Source organism: Vigna unguiculata, chromosome 6 (genome assembly GCF_037176805.1).
Source record: "Vigna unguiculata cultivar grain cowpea cultivar isolate G323 ecotype 2 chromosome 6, ASM3717680v1, whole genome shotgun sequence".
In the NCBI taxonomy this organism is placed as follows: domain Eukaryota; kingdom Viridiplantae; phylum Streptophyta; class Magnoliopsida; order Fabales; family Fabaceae; genus Vigna; species Vigna unguiculata.
Window position 1 is genome coordinate 43,350,834 of NC_140797.1, and position 15,079 is coordinate 43,365,912.

The window sequence follows — 15,079 nt, forward strand, 5'->3', positions numbered from 1 at the left end:
ATTTTATATCATTGTTTATCACATTCGGTTTTTAAAAATTTCAACAAAAAATACCTTGCATTTATTGAGTATAATGAGAGTATTAAATATTAGAGCGCAAAGCAAAAAATAGGCGAGTGACTCTTTCTCACGATTTTTGTGAAATCCTGATCGACATGGCCTCGCGGGACAACAAGAAGGCATCGAGGGCGTCGAGCAGCCAAGCAGGCAAAATTCGCACTCTCTCCGATCTCAACCGTCCTTCCGCCGATTCCGACAGCGACTCCGATGGCCCTCAGGAGTACTACACCGGCGGCGAGAAGAGGTTCTCTTCTTTCTTAGTCATTTTCTTCTTTTCTTCATATCTTCTCATCCTTCAATTCTTGAATTCCAACCAACAGAACACAATTAGAAACAACAAATGGCGTTTTATTTCACTCGGTATATTTTCAAGTCCACGCTATACAAACTCTAGCAGCTTCCTAATATAATTTCTTGTATACATATTCCCTTGCCAATTATTACTGTAAAGATTGGTAGAGTTGACTTGCATCAAGCTGGCGTACCACCAGTCCAAGGACTAGGTTAGATTTTGGGAACAGTTTTTTTCGATCGTATGAATTTCTAGTATGATTTATGTTTATTTGAATTCAGAATTGCGATTATGCTTGCATGTTTGCTTTTGTCTTCCTGTAGTTGTTATTATTTTGTTGATCTTTTATGACCTAAGTTGTGACTGTTTTGTGTGTGTGGATTGGTAACCTTTTCCCCCATGTGCTCTTGCATGGGTCAACATTTACATTTTGTTGGAGATTCCATATGATGGACATGACCAAATCATAATAGACATGAGTGCAAACCTCAGACCAGATTTGAGAGGTTGAGTTATGCATAAGTCTAGTCAAGTTCATTGAAACTAGTTTGCCGCCTACAAATATCTAATCCTAATTTAAAGATATTGAGCAGTTTTGTTAGAGATCTATATCACTTAGATATATTACCAAATCATAATATATAAGTGGAGTATAAACTCCATTTTACAAGTCAATTTTGTGATATTGAGTTAGACACAAATACATTTACCAAGACATTTATTGGCATACTGCTGTGATGGTACTCGGACAATTTTCTTAAACCGAAATTAGTGATTAGATTTCAGCTTATCACTTGTATGTGTTACTGTTGAAACTGTTGTAGAGGTCCTGATGCATGTTCAATTCATAATCAACGGGAGTAGGGGGGTCTTCTGGAAATGCAAGGTTCAGTGAATGGTAACACAAACATGCACGTATTCTTTGACACTTTAGTAGTGTAAAGTGGTTTAAGATTTTTATAAAACTCTTTTTTGGTTTAAGAATTTGAAAACTTATCTTAAGGCATTAAAAGAAATAAAATCATGCTTATTATGAGAGGTTTGGAACTTTTGCTTTGAAGCTATTCTGCTTAAAGTTTGGTTCCTTTCTTCTGGTATAGAAGTTGGTTTTTCAAAACCATTCAGATCCATCTCAGCTAGTTAAAGAATGGGACAATGAAGTGATAGCCTTCAAAGTCTATAATACCAGTGTAGTTATATTATGACTTCAAGCATTGCCCACTTGATTAATGCTTTAAGCTGGTTTAAGTTCACAATATTTGAATTTATCAAACTAAATAGCCTAGTAGCTTGGGGTACCTATATGTCTATATTTTTAGTGATATTTTCATATAGTATGTAATGTATTCAATTTTAAGCTGTGTTTGGATGGGTGGAGCAGAATGAAAGAGGATATTCCCATTTTCAGATGGTTAGGGATGGGAACCAAAATTGTCTCACCATTATGACTAATAATTTCGATACTCTCTAATTTAGAGGGTTTTCAGTGGTTATAATTTGAGGTTAGCCTTCAATAATTTCAACCCAACACCTTAGCCTGTTTGCTAAAAGTAAGGATATTAAAAGGGCAATACTAGAAGATGAATTTGTAATATACTCACTTGGGTAATTATTATTTTTACTTTCAAATAAAGGAAAGGGGATCTCCACAATCCCTCATTAGAAGTTTCAAATAATAGAGTGGCACCATGCCATCTCCAACCGACTCCACTTCATCCTCTTCAAAATTTACAAATGTAGCTGTATGCTTCACTTGTATTCTTGTTTAGATCATCAAGCACCATACAGTGAAAAATCACTTTGATTTTCTTGATAGAAAGTATTTCACATTTGGAATTTGAAAATTTAAAATTACTGGTACATCAATTTTTCAAGAGATTTGCAGATACACTTGTTCAGTTGATTTAACAATTTGATTATTTTCTATCCAGTATTTAACCATTGTACATTGTATCTTCAGTGGAATGCTTGTCCAGGATCCTTCAAAGGGAAATGATGTGGATGCGATTTTCAATCAAGCTAGGCAACTTGGTGCTATTGAAAGGCCTCTTGATCAGCTTCAGGAACCTCCAAGGTCAACTAGCTTTACTGGAACTGGTAGGTTACTCTCGGGGGAAACTGCACAGTCTACTACTAATCAGCAACCTGAGGCTGTTGTTCACAACATTGTTTTCTGGAGTAATGGTTTCACTGTAAATGATGGACCTTTGAGGAGATTGGATGATCCTGAAAATGCATCATTTCTGGAGGTGATGCTGTTTAAGATTCTGATTCCATTGATGGTAAAATAATTCGGAAATAATGAGGTTGAGTTCTTGGAAAGACAAATCCTGATGTTGGAGTATTGACCTTTTAATGTTTTTCGGGAAATCGGGGACTATCTTAACAAATTCCACTTACATTTTCGTGAAAATTATTTAAATTCTTTCTGAAATCCAACATATTTTATTATATAAGTATTTGGTTAGTTGCTTTCATAATTTATTTCCAGACCATGTAAGAATGTTGCCCCAGAAATGTGTTTGGGCTACTTTTAATTTCTTATTGGTTGCATAAAATGGTTTCGTTGTGCTTAATGATATTTGCTATTTTTTAATGCAGAGCATAAAAAAATCCGAGTGTCCCAAAGAGCTTGAACCTGCAGATAGGAGGTCATCTGTTAACGTTAACCTCATCAGAAGGAATGAGAACTATCCTGTGAGGTTTCTATTTGAGTTTTTTTATTCGTTCCTGTCCCATTTATGTTAGACTGCACTGAATTTTGTTGACATTGTTTACTAGTTTTGGGGCTTTTTAACTTTTGCATTTTGAAATTCAATCCGGGTCCTTTTGTTATGCATAATTACTTGAGTCTGAAACCAAACACGCCCAGAGTGTAAATTATAAGTGCATTTGGTCATGGTTACAGGAACCCGAAAGGCAGCATGTTCCATTTCAGGGAGTGGGAAGAACTCTTGGAAGCAGCTCTACATCTGTGCCAACTGCTTCCTCAACACCGCCGACCACTGCGCCAACTCCTTCTGCGGGCCTGGTTGTTGATCAATCACTGCCATCGACCTCAATACAAATCAGGTTGGCTGATGGAACCCGCTTGATATCACAATTTAATCATCATCACACGATCAGCGACATCCGTGCCTTCATTGATGCATCTAGACCTGGGAGTCGGCAGAATTATCAACTTCAGATGATGGGTTTCCCCCCAAAGGTTCTAACTGATGAAACTCAGAGCATAGAGCAGGCAGGACTTGCAAATTCAGTTGTTATGCAGAAATTCTAGCAGACTGCCGTTTCATATTCGTCGTTGCTGGTTAAATGCTGCATTGAAGGGATGCAGTTTTATTGGGGATGTAGAGGTGAGGTACTTTTATTTCCATCATAAATATATTGAGATCCCCTGTGTTGGGGAACATTTTCTTTTATTTTGCTCAATGTTACCAAGTAATTTATTTGCTTTAGGACCAGTTGGATGACTTGACTTAGCATTGTTTTGGACCTAATTTCCTATTCTATATGATGACTGTGTTATTCTATTTCTAGCTGTGCCTAGAAACTTAACAACATATTATATTCAACACTTTACCACTGAAATATTTTCTTACCTTTGAAAATGTGGTAACGACTACATGTGTGGTGATATTGTATTATATTTCTTCTAAAGCTAACAAAAAGTGTGGTTATCTATTTCTACACACGTTTATATGTTTTTAAAGAAATTTTATTCCATCAACTAACCACATAAAGTTAATGTATACGGAACGGAAGTAATTATGACAATATATAAAATTTAATGTAATTTGAATATTCTTTTTATAGTATGATTTTAATTATAAATTAGCCTAATATAAATTATTTCACAATGGGAATAGATTATTTCTTATTTGAAATAATCCATCCATTTTACAAAATAATTTTAATTTTTTTTATAATTATTAATCATGTATATAAATTTAACTTTTTTTAAAAAAAAACTTTGTTAAAATTACACCAACAACAATTTTACTTAATTCACAATATAAAATTATTTAATCATTACATATTCATTCAAGTTTTTCTATATTTATTTAAGTGCATATAATTCAATTTGAATTCATTTTTTTAAAAATCAAATTCAAACATCAATTCAATTATCAATTCAATTGAACTACAAAATGTTTAATTTTTAGATAAGCTTTTCAGTTTTAATTGCATTAGATTTCGGAAAATATTTTATATTATAAGAAAAAAATTCGTTACATTAACTACTAACAAATTATACTGTGTTAATAGTTAAGAAATTAGAAAATCCAAATGTATTGATGATACAAAATATTGTATTTTTCCCTGAAAAAACAAATTGCTTTTAATGTTGATATTTAAAACAGTTGTGAGCAAAACGGAATTACATACTACTGGGCTGAGCTATCTCAGAAGAAAGACACAGATCAGAACTACTTGGCAGCAACGCAAAGGCAAAACATTGTGTGTGAAACATGCCTCAGCCTCACTCTTCTTAGGACCAAATCACATACTCCCTAAAACTCTCTCTCTCTCTCTCTCTCTCTCTCTCTCTCTCGCGTTTCGCTGCGTTTCGTCTTGTGAAATCTTCATAGGCATGGCGTCACGGGACAACAAGAAGGCATCGAGCAGCCGAGCAGGCAGAATTCGCACTCTCGCCGATCTGAACCGCCCGTCCGCTGATTCCGACAGCGACTCTGATGGCCCTCAGGAGTACTACACCGGCGGGGAGAAGAGGTTCTCTTCTTTCCCAATCTATCTCCTTCTTTCTTCAATCATTCACTGACGCTTCAATTCTTGCATTCTATCACACCGACACAAGAAAACTAAAAACTATGAATAAGTTTTATCGAAATCACTAGTTTTAATGTTAGTCCGCATCTTAGAATAGAAACTTCTTAATATCACACTGTATGAATAATATATTCCCTTACCGATTATTACTCAGAATTATTAGAGTTGACTTACAATAAGTTGGCGTCTCACCAGTCAATCAAACTAGGTTAGATTTTCGGAACATTATTTTTCAATTATATAATATTCGTGTATGACTGAAATCAGAGTTGCAATTTTTGCTGGTAGGTTTCATTTTGTCTTCTGAATTCTAATGTGTTGGTTTGGTGATGTTATTGTTTCCTTAGCTTCGCGTGCATATAGATTGTGACTGTTTTTTGTTGGTGTTGATTGATGACTTTTCTTCCCCCATTTCTATTGTCTGGGTTAACTTGATTGATCGCATATTGCTATGATATTGCAGAGGAAGATTTTCTAACAGGAATTTATCAAATTATGTAGCTTGGTAGCGTGAACGTATCGAAAGGGATAGCTATATATCTGTATTTTTAGTGATATTTTTTTTGTAGTGTATAGTATATTCATATTTAAGCTGTGTTTGAATGGATGGAGCAGAATGATAAAAGGTAATCAACCCACTTTTACAAACCTTTTTAGGTAATGAAGTGGAATGGTTAAGGACGGGAACCCAAACTACCTTACCACTCCTAACTTTCAAAATTTACGTACTCTCTCATTTAGAGGGTTTTGGATGGAACACTTCTTTTTATATTTGGAGGCAGTTTTTTATAGTTGTAATTTACTCCACTCAAGTAATTATCATCTTTAGTTCCAAACAATGGAAAGGGGGATCCCCACCATTCCCTCATTAAACAAATTTCAAGTAGAGTGGTATCTTACATCTATGCTTCACCCTCTTCAAAATTTCCAAGCATAGCTGTAAACTTAACTTCACCTGTATGCTTTACTTTTCTATAACCTCAAGCACCTTACAGACAAACAATCACTTTTGACTATCTTCGGTGAAAGTGTGACATTTGGATATTAAAATTACTGCTGTAACAATTTTTCAAAAGATTTATTGATCCACACATCTAATTCATTTGATTTTTTGATTTAATTATTTCCTACAAAGTATTTAACCATTATGCATTATATCTCCAGTGGAATGCTTGTCCAGGATCCTTCAAAGGGAAATGACGTGGATGCAATTTTCAATCAAGCTAGGCAACTTGGTGCTGTCGAAAGGCCTCTTGATCAGCTTCAGGAGCCCCCGAGGTCAACTAGCTTTGCTGGAACTGGCAGGTTACTCTCGGGGGAAACCGCACAGTCAACTACAAATCAGCAACCCGAGTCTGTTGTTCACAACATTGTTTTCTGGAGTAATGGTTTCACTGTAAATGATGGACCTTTGAGGAGATTGGACGATCCTGAAAATGCTTCTTTTTTAGAGGTGATGATATTTGGGATTCTGATTCCTTCATGGACTGAGGGTTAAATGATTTGAAAGTAATGAGGTTTTATTCTGGAAAATGCAAATTCTGATGTTAGAGGATTTAGAATTTGGTGAATAATGTTCAGGAAATAATGAAACACCGTAACAAATTTAACATGCAATTCACCGTTTTAGTTACATTTTCAGAAATCAAGCATCTTTTCTAATAGTTATTCTCTCAGTTGCTTTCGTACTTTATTTCTGACCATGTAAGAATGCTGCCGCTGAGTCGTGTTTGGGTTACTATTACTTTCTTACTGATTACATAAAATGGTTTTGTTTGTGCTTAACTATATTTGCTATTTTTCAATACAGAGCATAAAGAAGTCTGAGTGTCCCAAAGAGCTTGAACCTGCTGATAGGAGGTCATCTGTTAATGTTAACCTCATAAGGAGGAATGAGAATTATCCTGTAAGTTTCCTGTTAGTTTTTTGGTTTGTTTGTGCCCGATTTACTATTAAACTACAATGAATTTAGTAGGCATTCTTGACTACCTTTGGAGCTTTTGAACTTTTGTATTTTGAAAAGCAATGCTGTTATCTTGTTGTGCATAATTACTTGAGTCTGAAACCAAACACGCCCAGAGTGTAAATTATAAGTGCATTTGGTCATGGTTACAGGAACCCGAAAGGCAGCATGTTCCATTTCAGGGAGTGGGAAGAACTCTTGGAAGCAGCTCTACATCTGTGCCAACTGCTTCCTCAACACCGCCGACCACTGCGCCAACTCCTTCTGCGGGCCTGGTTGTTGATCAATCACTGCCATCGACCTCAATACAAATCAGGTTGGCTGATGGAACCCGCTTGATATCACATTTTAATCATCACCACGTCATCAGTGACATCCGTGCCTTCATTGATGCATCTAGACCTGGTGGTCGGCAGAATTATCAACTTCAGATAATGGGTTTCCCCCCAAAGATTCTAACTGATGAAAGTCAGACCATAGAACAGGCAGGACTGGCAAATTCAGTTGTCATACAGAAATTCTAGCAGACTGCTTTTTCATGGTATTGTTGCTTACTGGTTAAATGCTGCGTTGAAGGGGTACAATTTTATTGGGGCATTATAGAGATGAGGTACTGTTATTACCATAAAATCAAAAACAGATAGGAATATTCCCCAATGTTGGAGGACATTTTCTTTCTGTTGCTCAATGTTTACCAAGTTTGCTTTAGAACCAGTTGGATGGCTTGGCTTGGCTTTGCTTTGAACCTAATTCTATATGCTATGATTATTCTGTTGTGTCCTCTTTCTAGCTGGGGCTAGTGACTAAAATTTTATATTATTGAATACTTCACTGAAATATAGGATAACCCTCGGTTACTCAATTCAGTTTTTGAAAATGTGCTACCAACTACCAATTTTTGTTATACTATGTCTTCTGATTGCAGGGCACGTTGTACATATTATTTGTACGAATCCAAAGATTTTAGGAGAAGCAATATTGAATAGAGAGAAAAGTTCATTTTTTTTCTCATTTTAGTTGAATGGAAAGGAAAACAACCTGTATATCACTGTATCATATTTACATTTATTTTTATTCATTCACAAATATTGTTACTTTACCCTTATATGATTCCAAAGAAAACGTAAATAAGGACATTAGACCCTTCACAGTCCATTAGAATTGTTTTAATTTAATTCTTTTCATATTGAGAACCAGTTTGTGTTTTCAAAAGGAGTCCCTATTTGAAATATAATTTAACTACCATTATGACTGTATTATTGAAACGTATGATTTGATGTATGTTTACAATTGACGTGCAAAGCTTTCTAATAAGAGATTACACTTTCCTCGTTAATATAAAAATAGGTTATGCTAATAGTAAGACTTTCATTGTTTTGGAAAGGTTATTCTTGTGGCGGAGTTTATAGGTCGCGAGGAAGCTATGTATGACCCTCGAAATTATTTAATTTTTAAAAAGTTATGTATAGAGAGGAATATGGAGAAGAATTTTGAGAGTAAAAAAATGTAATATGATATACAAAATTAAAATGAATCATGCGAGTAAGAAAAATGTAATATGTAACTATTTGAAAATATTTTTTATTCAAATTATTGTATTTAATTATCAGCATAAGTATTGTATAATTAATTTTTTTTCTGATCAATGCGCTCTTATCTCCCTTCGATGTTCTTCAGTCTCAATTTCTCATTAAACAAGAGAAATTTTCTCTGCATGGTTTTATCTCTAGGTGTTAACATTATTAGGAATATATGTTTTACGTGTTGTAGTTTTATAACTACAAATTTCTCTTAAGTTTTATATATATTTTTTACTTAAATATGTTTTTATTACTTCTGTAATTATACAGACTTTTGTTCATTACCATCGCTAAGAAAGAGTTTTTATACGAAAGTATAATTAGAACGTATAAACACAACAATTAAAACTACAAAAAATATGTTTGTTGTTGCTCTACTATAATTTTAAAATAATTAATTTTGATATATTTAAAAAAGAATATATTAAAATAATGTAACTTGGAGGTTGTACAGATGAAACTCAAAATGGAAATTCAAAATTAAGGTTTCAATAATAATAAGATATAGGTGAAAAAGTAGGATTAAAGTAACATATGTGGGGGGTGTAAAAACAAGGTTTAAAGGGGGGTGTAAAAACAAGGTTTAAAGGGGGTATACATTCTAATTGTAAAAAGAATTTAGGTACGGTTGGAGAATACAAGTGTAAATACCAATAACCCAAGAATTTATAAGTTTTAGCCCAACAACATTTTTGGCTTGGGTAGACGTTAGTTTCTGACAACCAAACCAACCAACGGATTTAGATCTTAATAAAATATTTACAACATTTTCTAGTTTATCCTTTTCATTAATATGAAATTCAAGTTCTGTTTGTCTTAAATAGCAATAAAAAAATTAAAGATGATGAAATGAAGAATTAAATTTCCAAAAATTAGAAATGTCAAAGTGTGCTGCAGCCAGTATGCTAAAATTTAAACAATTAATACTTATAAATTAAGATAAAAATAAATTATATTTCATTTGTATTATACTAGTGTAAACACAGGCGCTATCGCGCCTGTGTGTACGCATTTTTTGAATTATATTAAGAATTGATGATATTGTAATGTTATTAATTTAATAAACAAAATAAAAGTATATTTATAAAAAATAAAATAAAATGTACGAAGAAAATAAGAGAAAAATAACTATTGATGAATAGTAAGAGAAAAAAAGAAAAAAGAGATAAGTAAATAATTAAATTTAATAAATAATTAAATTATAAAGGGTAAAGTTGGAATTATGAAATGTGGACACAAAAGAGGGAATCCCCTTTATATATAGTTATAGATTACTGATGTAAATCTTTAGAAAAAGATTAGAAAAAGAAAATCTTTAGCATGCCTTACTATATTCATATCAGCATATACTTTTAATATAAAATATAAAATTCGACAATAGTTCACTCTCTACATTTTTTTGCTTATTTCAATATAAGTTATAATTTTCTTTTGATAAAAGCAAGTTTTCAGTAGAAAATACCATTTCCTTTCACAACCATTGTCAATTACAAATAATTATCAAATTACATCTGCTGTTCAAGACTAAAGAGATTGGCAGAGAATCTAGGGTACGCAGAGAAACAATTTTCGTGAAATATAAAAACAATATTTTCTGGTGAACTGGAAGGATAGATATCGAAACATTAAATCCAGATGTGCCCTGAAACATTATGATAGTTTGATATTCTTTCAAGGTCATTCACTATCATTCTGTGATAATTTGCAATTGTTTCAACAAAACAAATGTCCTCCATTGTCATCAGCTAATGATCATTTTGTTAAAAAATTCAGCATGTTCAGGAAAATACTCTATCAATTCATCCTTTGTCACCCAAACAAAATCCTCACACTCTGCAATGTTGAACTTGTTTTTAGCAATTACTTGAGATAGAATAAGCACGGGAAAGGCTAGTTTTGGAATCATGTGACAACCAAACAAGTTAAAGTCCTAAGCACTTGAAAAAATAAAGTGCCAACATATACTGATATAAATAAGAATATTATAAAAATTGAAGCTTCAATAAGTAAGCCAGAAGTACAACAAATTTCTTATAAATATACCTTGTAAGATGTGGATCCAGACTGGTCTTCTGTAGGCTGAACAACCATATGGCCCATTGGAGCGTTTCCAACAAAATATGTATTAGAAAGATCTCCTATGATTGATTCCAATGCAGACTCTGCACACTGCAAAATTAAAAGAAGTTAATAGGGAAAAGTTATAGAAGAAGAAAAGGAAAGCCATATGCCAACGTTCACCTTGCGCATGGTGTCCTCAGATTCATAAACTTTCTCAGGAAAATGCCACACAGGCTTTGCACTAGGAGCCCCATGTGCATTACCATAGATGAGAAGGTAGAGTCTTCTATCAAGAGCTCGTTGTAATGACCTAAGTAGACATGTGGTAACAAGTAAAAGAATGAACAGCCATGAAAAAATGATGTCTGAAAGCAAATTCATTTGTTTAAAATAATGAAAAAGAGAAGGGATAAGTATAGATAAATGTAGGTAAGTGTCTCTCTGTTTTCTCAGCATTGAAATTATGTTTTAGTTTTGACTATGTTACCTAAGACACAGAATGAGGATTGGTCCTTGACCTAGCATCAGTGTATTCTCAGTTTGAAATAAGAGCTGTATACATTACTATGATGACTTTCATAAAGACTAAATGCGAGTATGAGAATAAACAAATGGCAAGTTTGCTCTACATTATATAATCAACAATTTATCAAAGCAAAATTCATTCACTCGCCACTAAAGCAGGCAAGGGAATAAAAATGGAATTTAAATTCTAAATAACACTTGCTAACAATTATCCGTAACTAAACAACATGCTACAGAAAATAGACATTGGTCCACTCCCAAGGAAGATGAGATCAAGTAAAAACCAATATCTCATTAGAGAATCACACGTACTGAGATGATGGCTTTTCTTTTATAGCATTCGTCTTCCTTCATATGCTAGTGAAATTTAGCATTCTCTTATGGTAAAAGTGTATTCATATTGGTACATACCTTTTATCATTGTTTTTGTCAGCTTCAGTGAATCGTGGTGCTGGCACATAGTCAATCTGATAATCACCTTTTCCCCTGAGAACATATGAAAAGAAGAAACTATCTGTATTGCCAGGTATGATAAATATAAGCATATCAACACTTTGAGAAGGAGGAAAAAAGAATATGAAACATGTGTCATTGCATCATAGTCCAAGCCACTAAATTACATTTGGCGAACCAAGTAAAATAATCTAAAAGGCGTCATCAACTTTATAGGTTTGGCAAAAGATCCAAATCAACTATATAGCCAATGAAGTCATTATAAGGCTTCGGCAATCCTTTCCTACTAAACTAATTTTGTAAGATTGAGTTAAGCCATATAAATTTTAACACCGTGACAAGTTTCCTAGATCTGTTATTGGGTCACACCCATATAAGTCAATGCTTTAGGAAGAGGGTTTGTCAGGCCTTCGACAGCCAGCATAAAACATGCCAATATAACACATGGATCACTCAGTATTTGAAATGCCACCTTGCGATCTCTCTCTTCAAAACTAATTAAATGTAAATACCAAAATATTCAAACTATAGACATAGCCTTGAGTACTTATACCTTGCATCAGATTTGTCTAGAAATTCTTCGGGATATCTGCGCTGATATTGTTGTCGCCACCGAAACCTAACAGTTTAAACCCCATACAAAAAACCATTTAGCACGATAGTCACTGCCAAAACAGGTTCTTCATCAGGTTAGATAACTAAAAAAATTCACCAGAATACAAGTTTTTCATTTTCCATATTTTCTCTTTTGAAACTTCGAGGAGATGGAAAATAGGATATTCATCACTAGAATTTATCTAAACATCACCCTGCACCTAGTTTACAAATCACCAAATTCATAAAAGGAGAATCTAAGTTCAACAATTCGGGTTCACATGACATCCCTTCCTCCTCTACAGTCCTCCAGCGGAATCACATTTTTTTGCCTTTAAAAATGAATTAATATCTTCTATGACTACAAATCCAAGACTCAATGAAGGTCAAATTACCCAATTCATTTTATCTTTACTAGATAACTTTTTATTCAAGCAGACCATAATATCAAAGTCAAAGCAGAGAGAAACTCACGAGAATTCTTGAAATGCGTAAACTACAGGGTCAATTTTGGGAATGACCACCGGCAGTCTCTCAAAGAGCACAGAAGCAACGAGGTTCTCAGAGCTTGTGCTGAATCCTCGTCTGGTCAAGAGAGGTCGAACCAATGACAACTTCATCCTAGATGTTTGCAGAACCATCAGATGCAGAAAAAGAAGCAAGAGAAATAAATCTAAAATCTTTGCGGAAGAGGATTACACTCTCTTCAGTAGAAATACAAATGCTCAGTTTATTAGGAAAAATATTTTCTATATTCAATTTAATTATTATTGCTGTCATGATTTCTTCCCCAACTTTGTATGCGAACAAATTTGAAGATCAAGTTTATACAAGTACACAATAATGCTATTTTTTCTAAGATTTGACAGAATACATCATATAAGCAAATGCTTGATGTGCAATAATACTCAAGAGCACAGTAGCCATAGCTTCATAACAGATCACGTGTACCTATATCCATGGTAGTAATAATTAAATTAATAAAATCCAAGCCCAAGGTTCTAATCTTCATCTTAACGTACACATGAATTAGTTTAAGTGTCAGATATTCTATAGATGGGGGTTAGGGGGGTAAGGTCCTACAGAAGGATTCATAGCTTAATCATCAATGCAGTCATGTGCTTCTGTTCTAGGAAAAAAAAAAAGTAACACACAGTTTATGGTTTTGAAAAAATCACATCACCAGGCACCAACGGCTTCTAATATCTAATATGAGTGCTAAAGTTTCAAAGACTGACAATTAACGCCATGAGCTTGAAATTCTGGTCACATCCGCAGATGAAAACATATAAGAAACAAGTATATAAGCAGGCAGCTGATAACTTGAGGTTTCCCAAACTCAAACAAAAATTCAAAATTAATGTTTTCATGAATTTGATGCAACGCCATATCACTTTTCTGATGGCATTGGGGGTTTCCTTTAGATCAGAATCTATAATCTATAGAAAGGGAACAAAAAGCAGAGAATACAGAAAGAAATGGCAATGCCCAATCAATCAATGAGGTCCCTAAAAAGAAAAAGAAAAGAGCTTTCTTACGTTAACGAAAGAACGGTAGCGTACAGCCCGAAATATCATTCCATTCCGTACAAAATACGAGAGAGCTGTTGCAGCAAAGGTTACTAGTGAAGGGAAGAGAATAGGGGTTTTGAATGTGGGGAAGCCATAGACACCAAAAGCATAAACACCGAGAGAAGGAAAGAAGGTTCTGAGAGTACTTTATATTCTATATTACACTCTCCAGTAAAACATACAAATGCTCTCTTATACAGAAATTCACACTCTTCCTTTCTTTCTTCACTACCAACTTTTATATCAATCCATTCTTACAAATTTTAGTCCTTTGATTATGATGAGATTGCCAACATAATATAGTTAATCTTTTTCATATATAAAAGTTAAAGATTCCATTTTCGTATATTTTTTTAATTAGTGATAATTAATAATTTAATATATGTTTTTTCAAAATTATGGACATAAATTAAAATTATAAAAATAATGTGAACTTAATAACTTTTTGTATCTGGAAAAAATTAAATCATAATGAAATGAAAATAAATACTAAAATTCTAAATTAATTTCTTTTAAATTTAAATGAACTTCTTTTGCCTCTCATGGGGACTCCCTAGTTACAATATTGTGATGCTAAATTTTGGTCCATATTCATCAAAGCATAAGTTATTTAAAATAAAATGAAACTATAAAAATTATTCAATAGATAAAATGACCATTAAAATTTAATTAAATGCATTAACTTGAGTTCTTATTAACAAAATCCCCAGCTCATAAATTTAATTAAATTGTTTTATCAAAAATAAAAATGTAAATACATATAAAATTAACTCAATTACAGAAACTAGTTTCCATATGGGTCTTCGATTAAGCAAACATTATAGCCCACGAAATCCATTCTATGTACAATTTTTTAGGATTTTACGGTACCTTTTTTATATTTCTATTAATGCACTTCGGTAACACTCAAAACTAAATTATAGTTATTCATGATAAATTTGTATGAATTAAGGGTAGTTTGTGGACCAGGGAGTTTGTTCTCGTACACCTTATAAGTTTTACATCGATTAAGAGTTGAGGTCAAACGTAATTTAAATATTTTTTGTTCATTCCATCATCTGAGACATCTTTAGAAAACAAAACCGTGATAGAATTCCACGTTTCAAAATGAACTACATCTCGAAAACGTGGTGGATATATCAGTGTGTTGTTTATTAAATCCTTGCAAAAAAGGTTTATTGTTCTCGAC

The 15,079-nt window shown here is 33.3% G+C and overlaps 3 protein-coding genes across 4 annotated transcripts; 2 read left to right on the top strand and 1 right to left on the bottom strand.

Annotated features, from left to right (window-relative positions):
• The first annotated feature begins 82 nt into the window (after positions 1–82).
• LOC114188085 (plant UBX domain-containing protein 4-like) lies at positions 83–3,885 on the top strand. 2 transcript variants are annotated; one of them, XM_028076602.2, is made up of 4 exons: positions 83–304; positions 2,313–2,634; positions 2,954–3,049; positions 3,261–3,885. In XM_028076602.2, exons 1-4 carry the CDS (start codon positions 156–158, stop codon positions 3,630–3,632), a joined length of 939 nt encoding a protein of 312 aa, XP_027932403.1. In that variant the 5' UTR covers positions 83–155; the 3' UTR covers positions 3,633–3,885. The 2 variants fall into 2 exon arrangements, with proteins under 2 accessions (XP_027932403.1, XP_027932405.1); XM_028076604.2 differs by having other exon boundaries at positions 2,313–2,601.
• Positions 3,886–4,732: 847 nt separating this feature from the next.
• LOC114188086 (plant UBX domain-containing protein 4-like) lies at positions 4,733–7,968 on the top strand. The gene is made up of 4 exons (XM_028076605.2): positions 4,733–5,086; positions 6,308–6,596; positions 6,954–7,049; positions 7,259–7,968. Exons 1-4 carry the CDS (start codon positions 4,947–4,949, stop codon positions 7,628–7,630), a joined length of 897 nt encoding a protein of 298 aa, XP_027932406.1. The 5' UTR covers positions 4,733–4,946; the 3' UTR covers positions 7,631–7,968.
• Positions 7,969–10,110: 2,142 nt separating this feature from the next.
• LOC114188828 (large ribosomal subunit protein mL46-like) lies at positions 10,111–14,068 on the bottom strand. The gene is made up of 7 exons (XM_028077480.2): positions 13,858–14,068; positions 12,794–12,940; positions 12,279–12,344; positions 11,684–11,758; positions 10,928–11,057; positions 10,730–10,855; positions 10,111–10,519 (listed from the first exon to the last, which is right to left on the bottom strand). Exons 2-7 carry the CDS (start codon positions 12,937–12,939, stop codon positions 10,496–10,498), a joined length of 567 nt encoding a protein of 188 aa, XP_027933281.1. The 5' UTR covers position 12,940; positions 13,858–14,068; the 3' UTR covers positions 10,111–10,495.
• Between the last annotated feature and the right edge of the window lie 1,011 nt (positions 14,069–15,079).

Excerpts from the sequence above, each read along its gene's own strand:
- LOC114188085 (XM_028076602.2), top strand. The coding sequence starts at position 156 with ATGGCCTCGCGGGACAACAAGAAGGCATCGAGGGCGTCGAGCAGCCAA. Across the intron at positions 2,635-2,953 it reads AGATTCTGATTCCATTGATG|AGCATAAAAAAATCCGAGTG; the intron begins GTAAAATAATTC and ends TTTTTAATGCAG. Across the intron at positions 3,050-3,260 it reads GAAGGAATGAGAACTATCCT|GAACCCGAAAGGCAGCATGT; the intron begins GTGAGGTTTCTA and ends TCATGGTTACAG.
- LOC114188086 (XM_028076605.2), top strand. The coding sequence starts at position 4,947 with ATGGCGTCACGGGACAACAAGAAGGCATCGAGCAGCCGAGCAGGCAGA. Across the intron at positions 5,087-6,307 it reads TACACCGGCGGGGAGAAGAG|TGGAATGCTTGTCCAGGATC; the intron begins GTTCTCTTCTTT and ends TTATATCTCCAG. Across the intron at positions 7,050-7,258 it reads GGAGGAATGAGAATTATCCT|GAACCCGAAAGGCAGCATGT; the intron begins GTAAGTTTCCTG and ends TCATGGTTACAG.
- LOC114188828 (XM_028077480.2), bottom strand. The coding sequence starts at position 12,939 with ATGAAGTTGTCATTGGTTCGACCTCTCTTGACCAGACGAGGATTCAGC. Across the intron at positions 12,345-12,793 it reads TACGCATTTCAAGAATTCTC|GTTTCGGTGGCGACAACAAT; the intron begins GTGAGTTTCTCT and ends TTAAACTGTTAG. Across the intron at positions 10,856-10,927 it reads CTGAGGACACCATGCGCAAG|TGTGCAGAGTCTGCATTGGA; the intron begins GTGAACGTTGGC and ends TTAATTTTGCAG.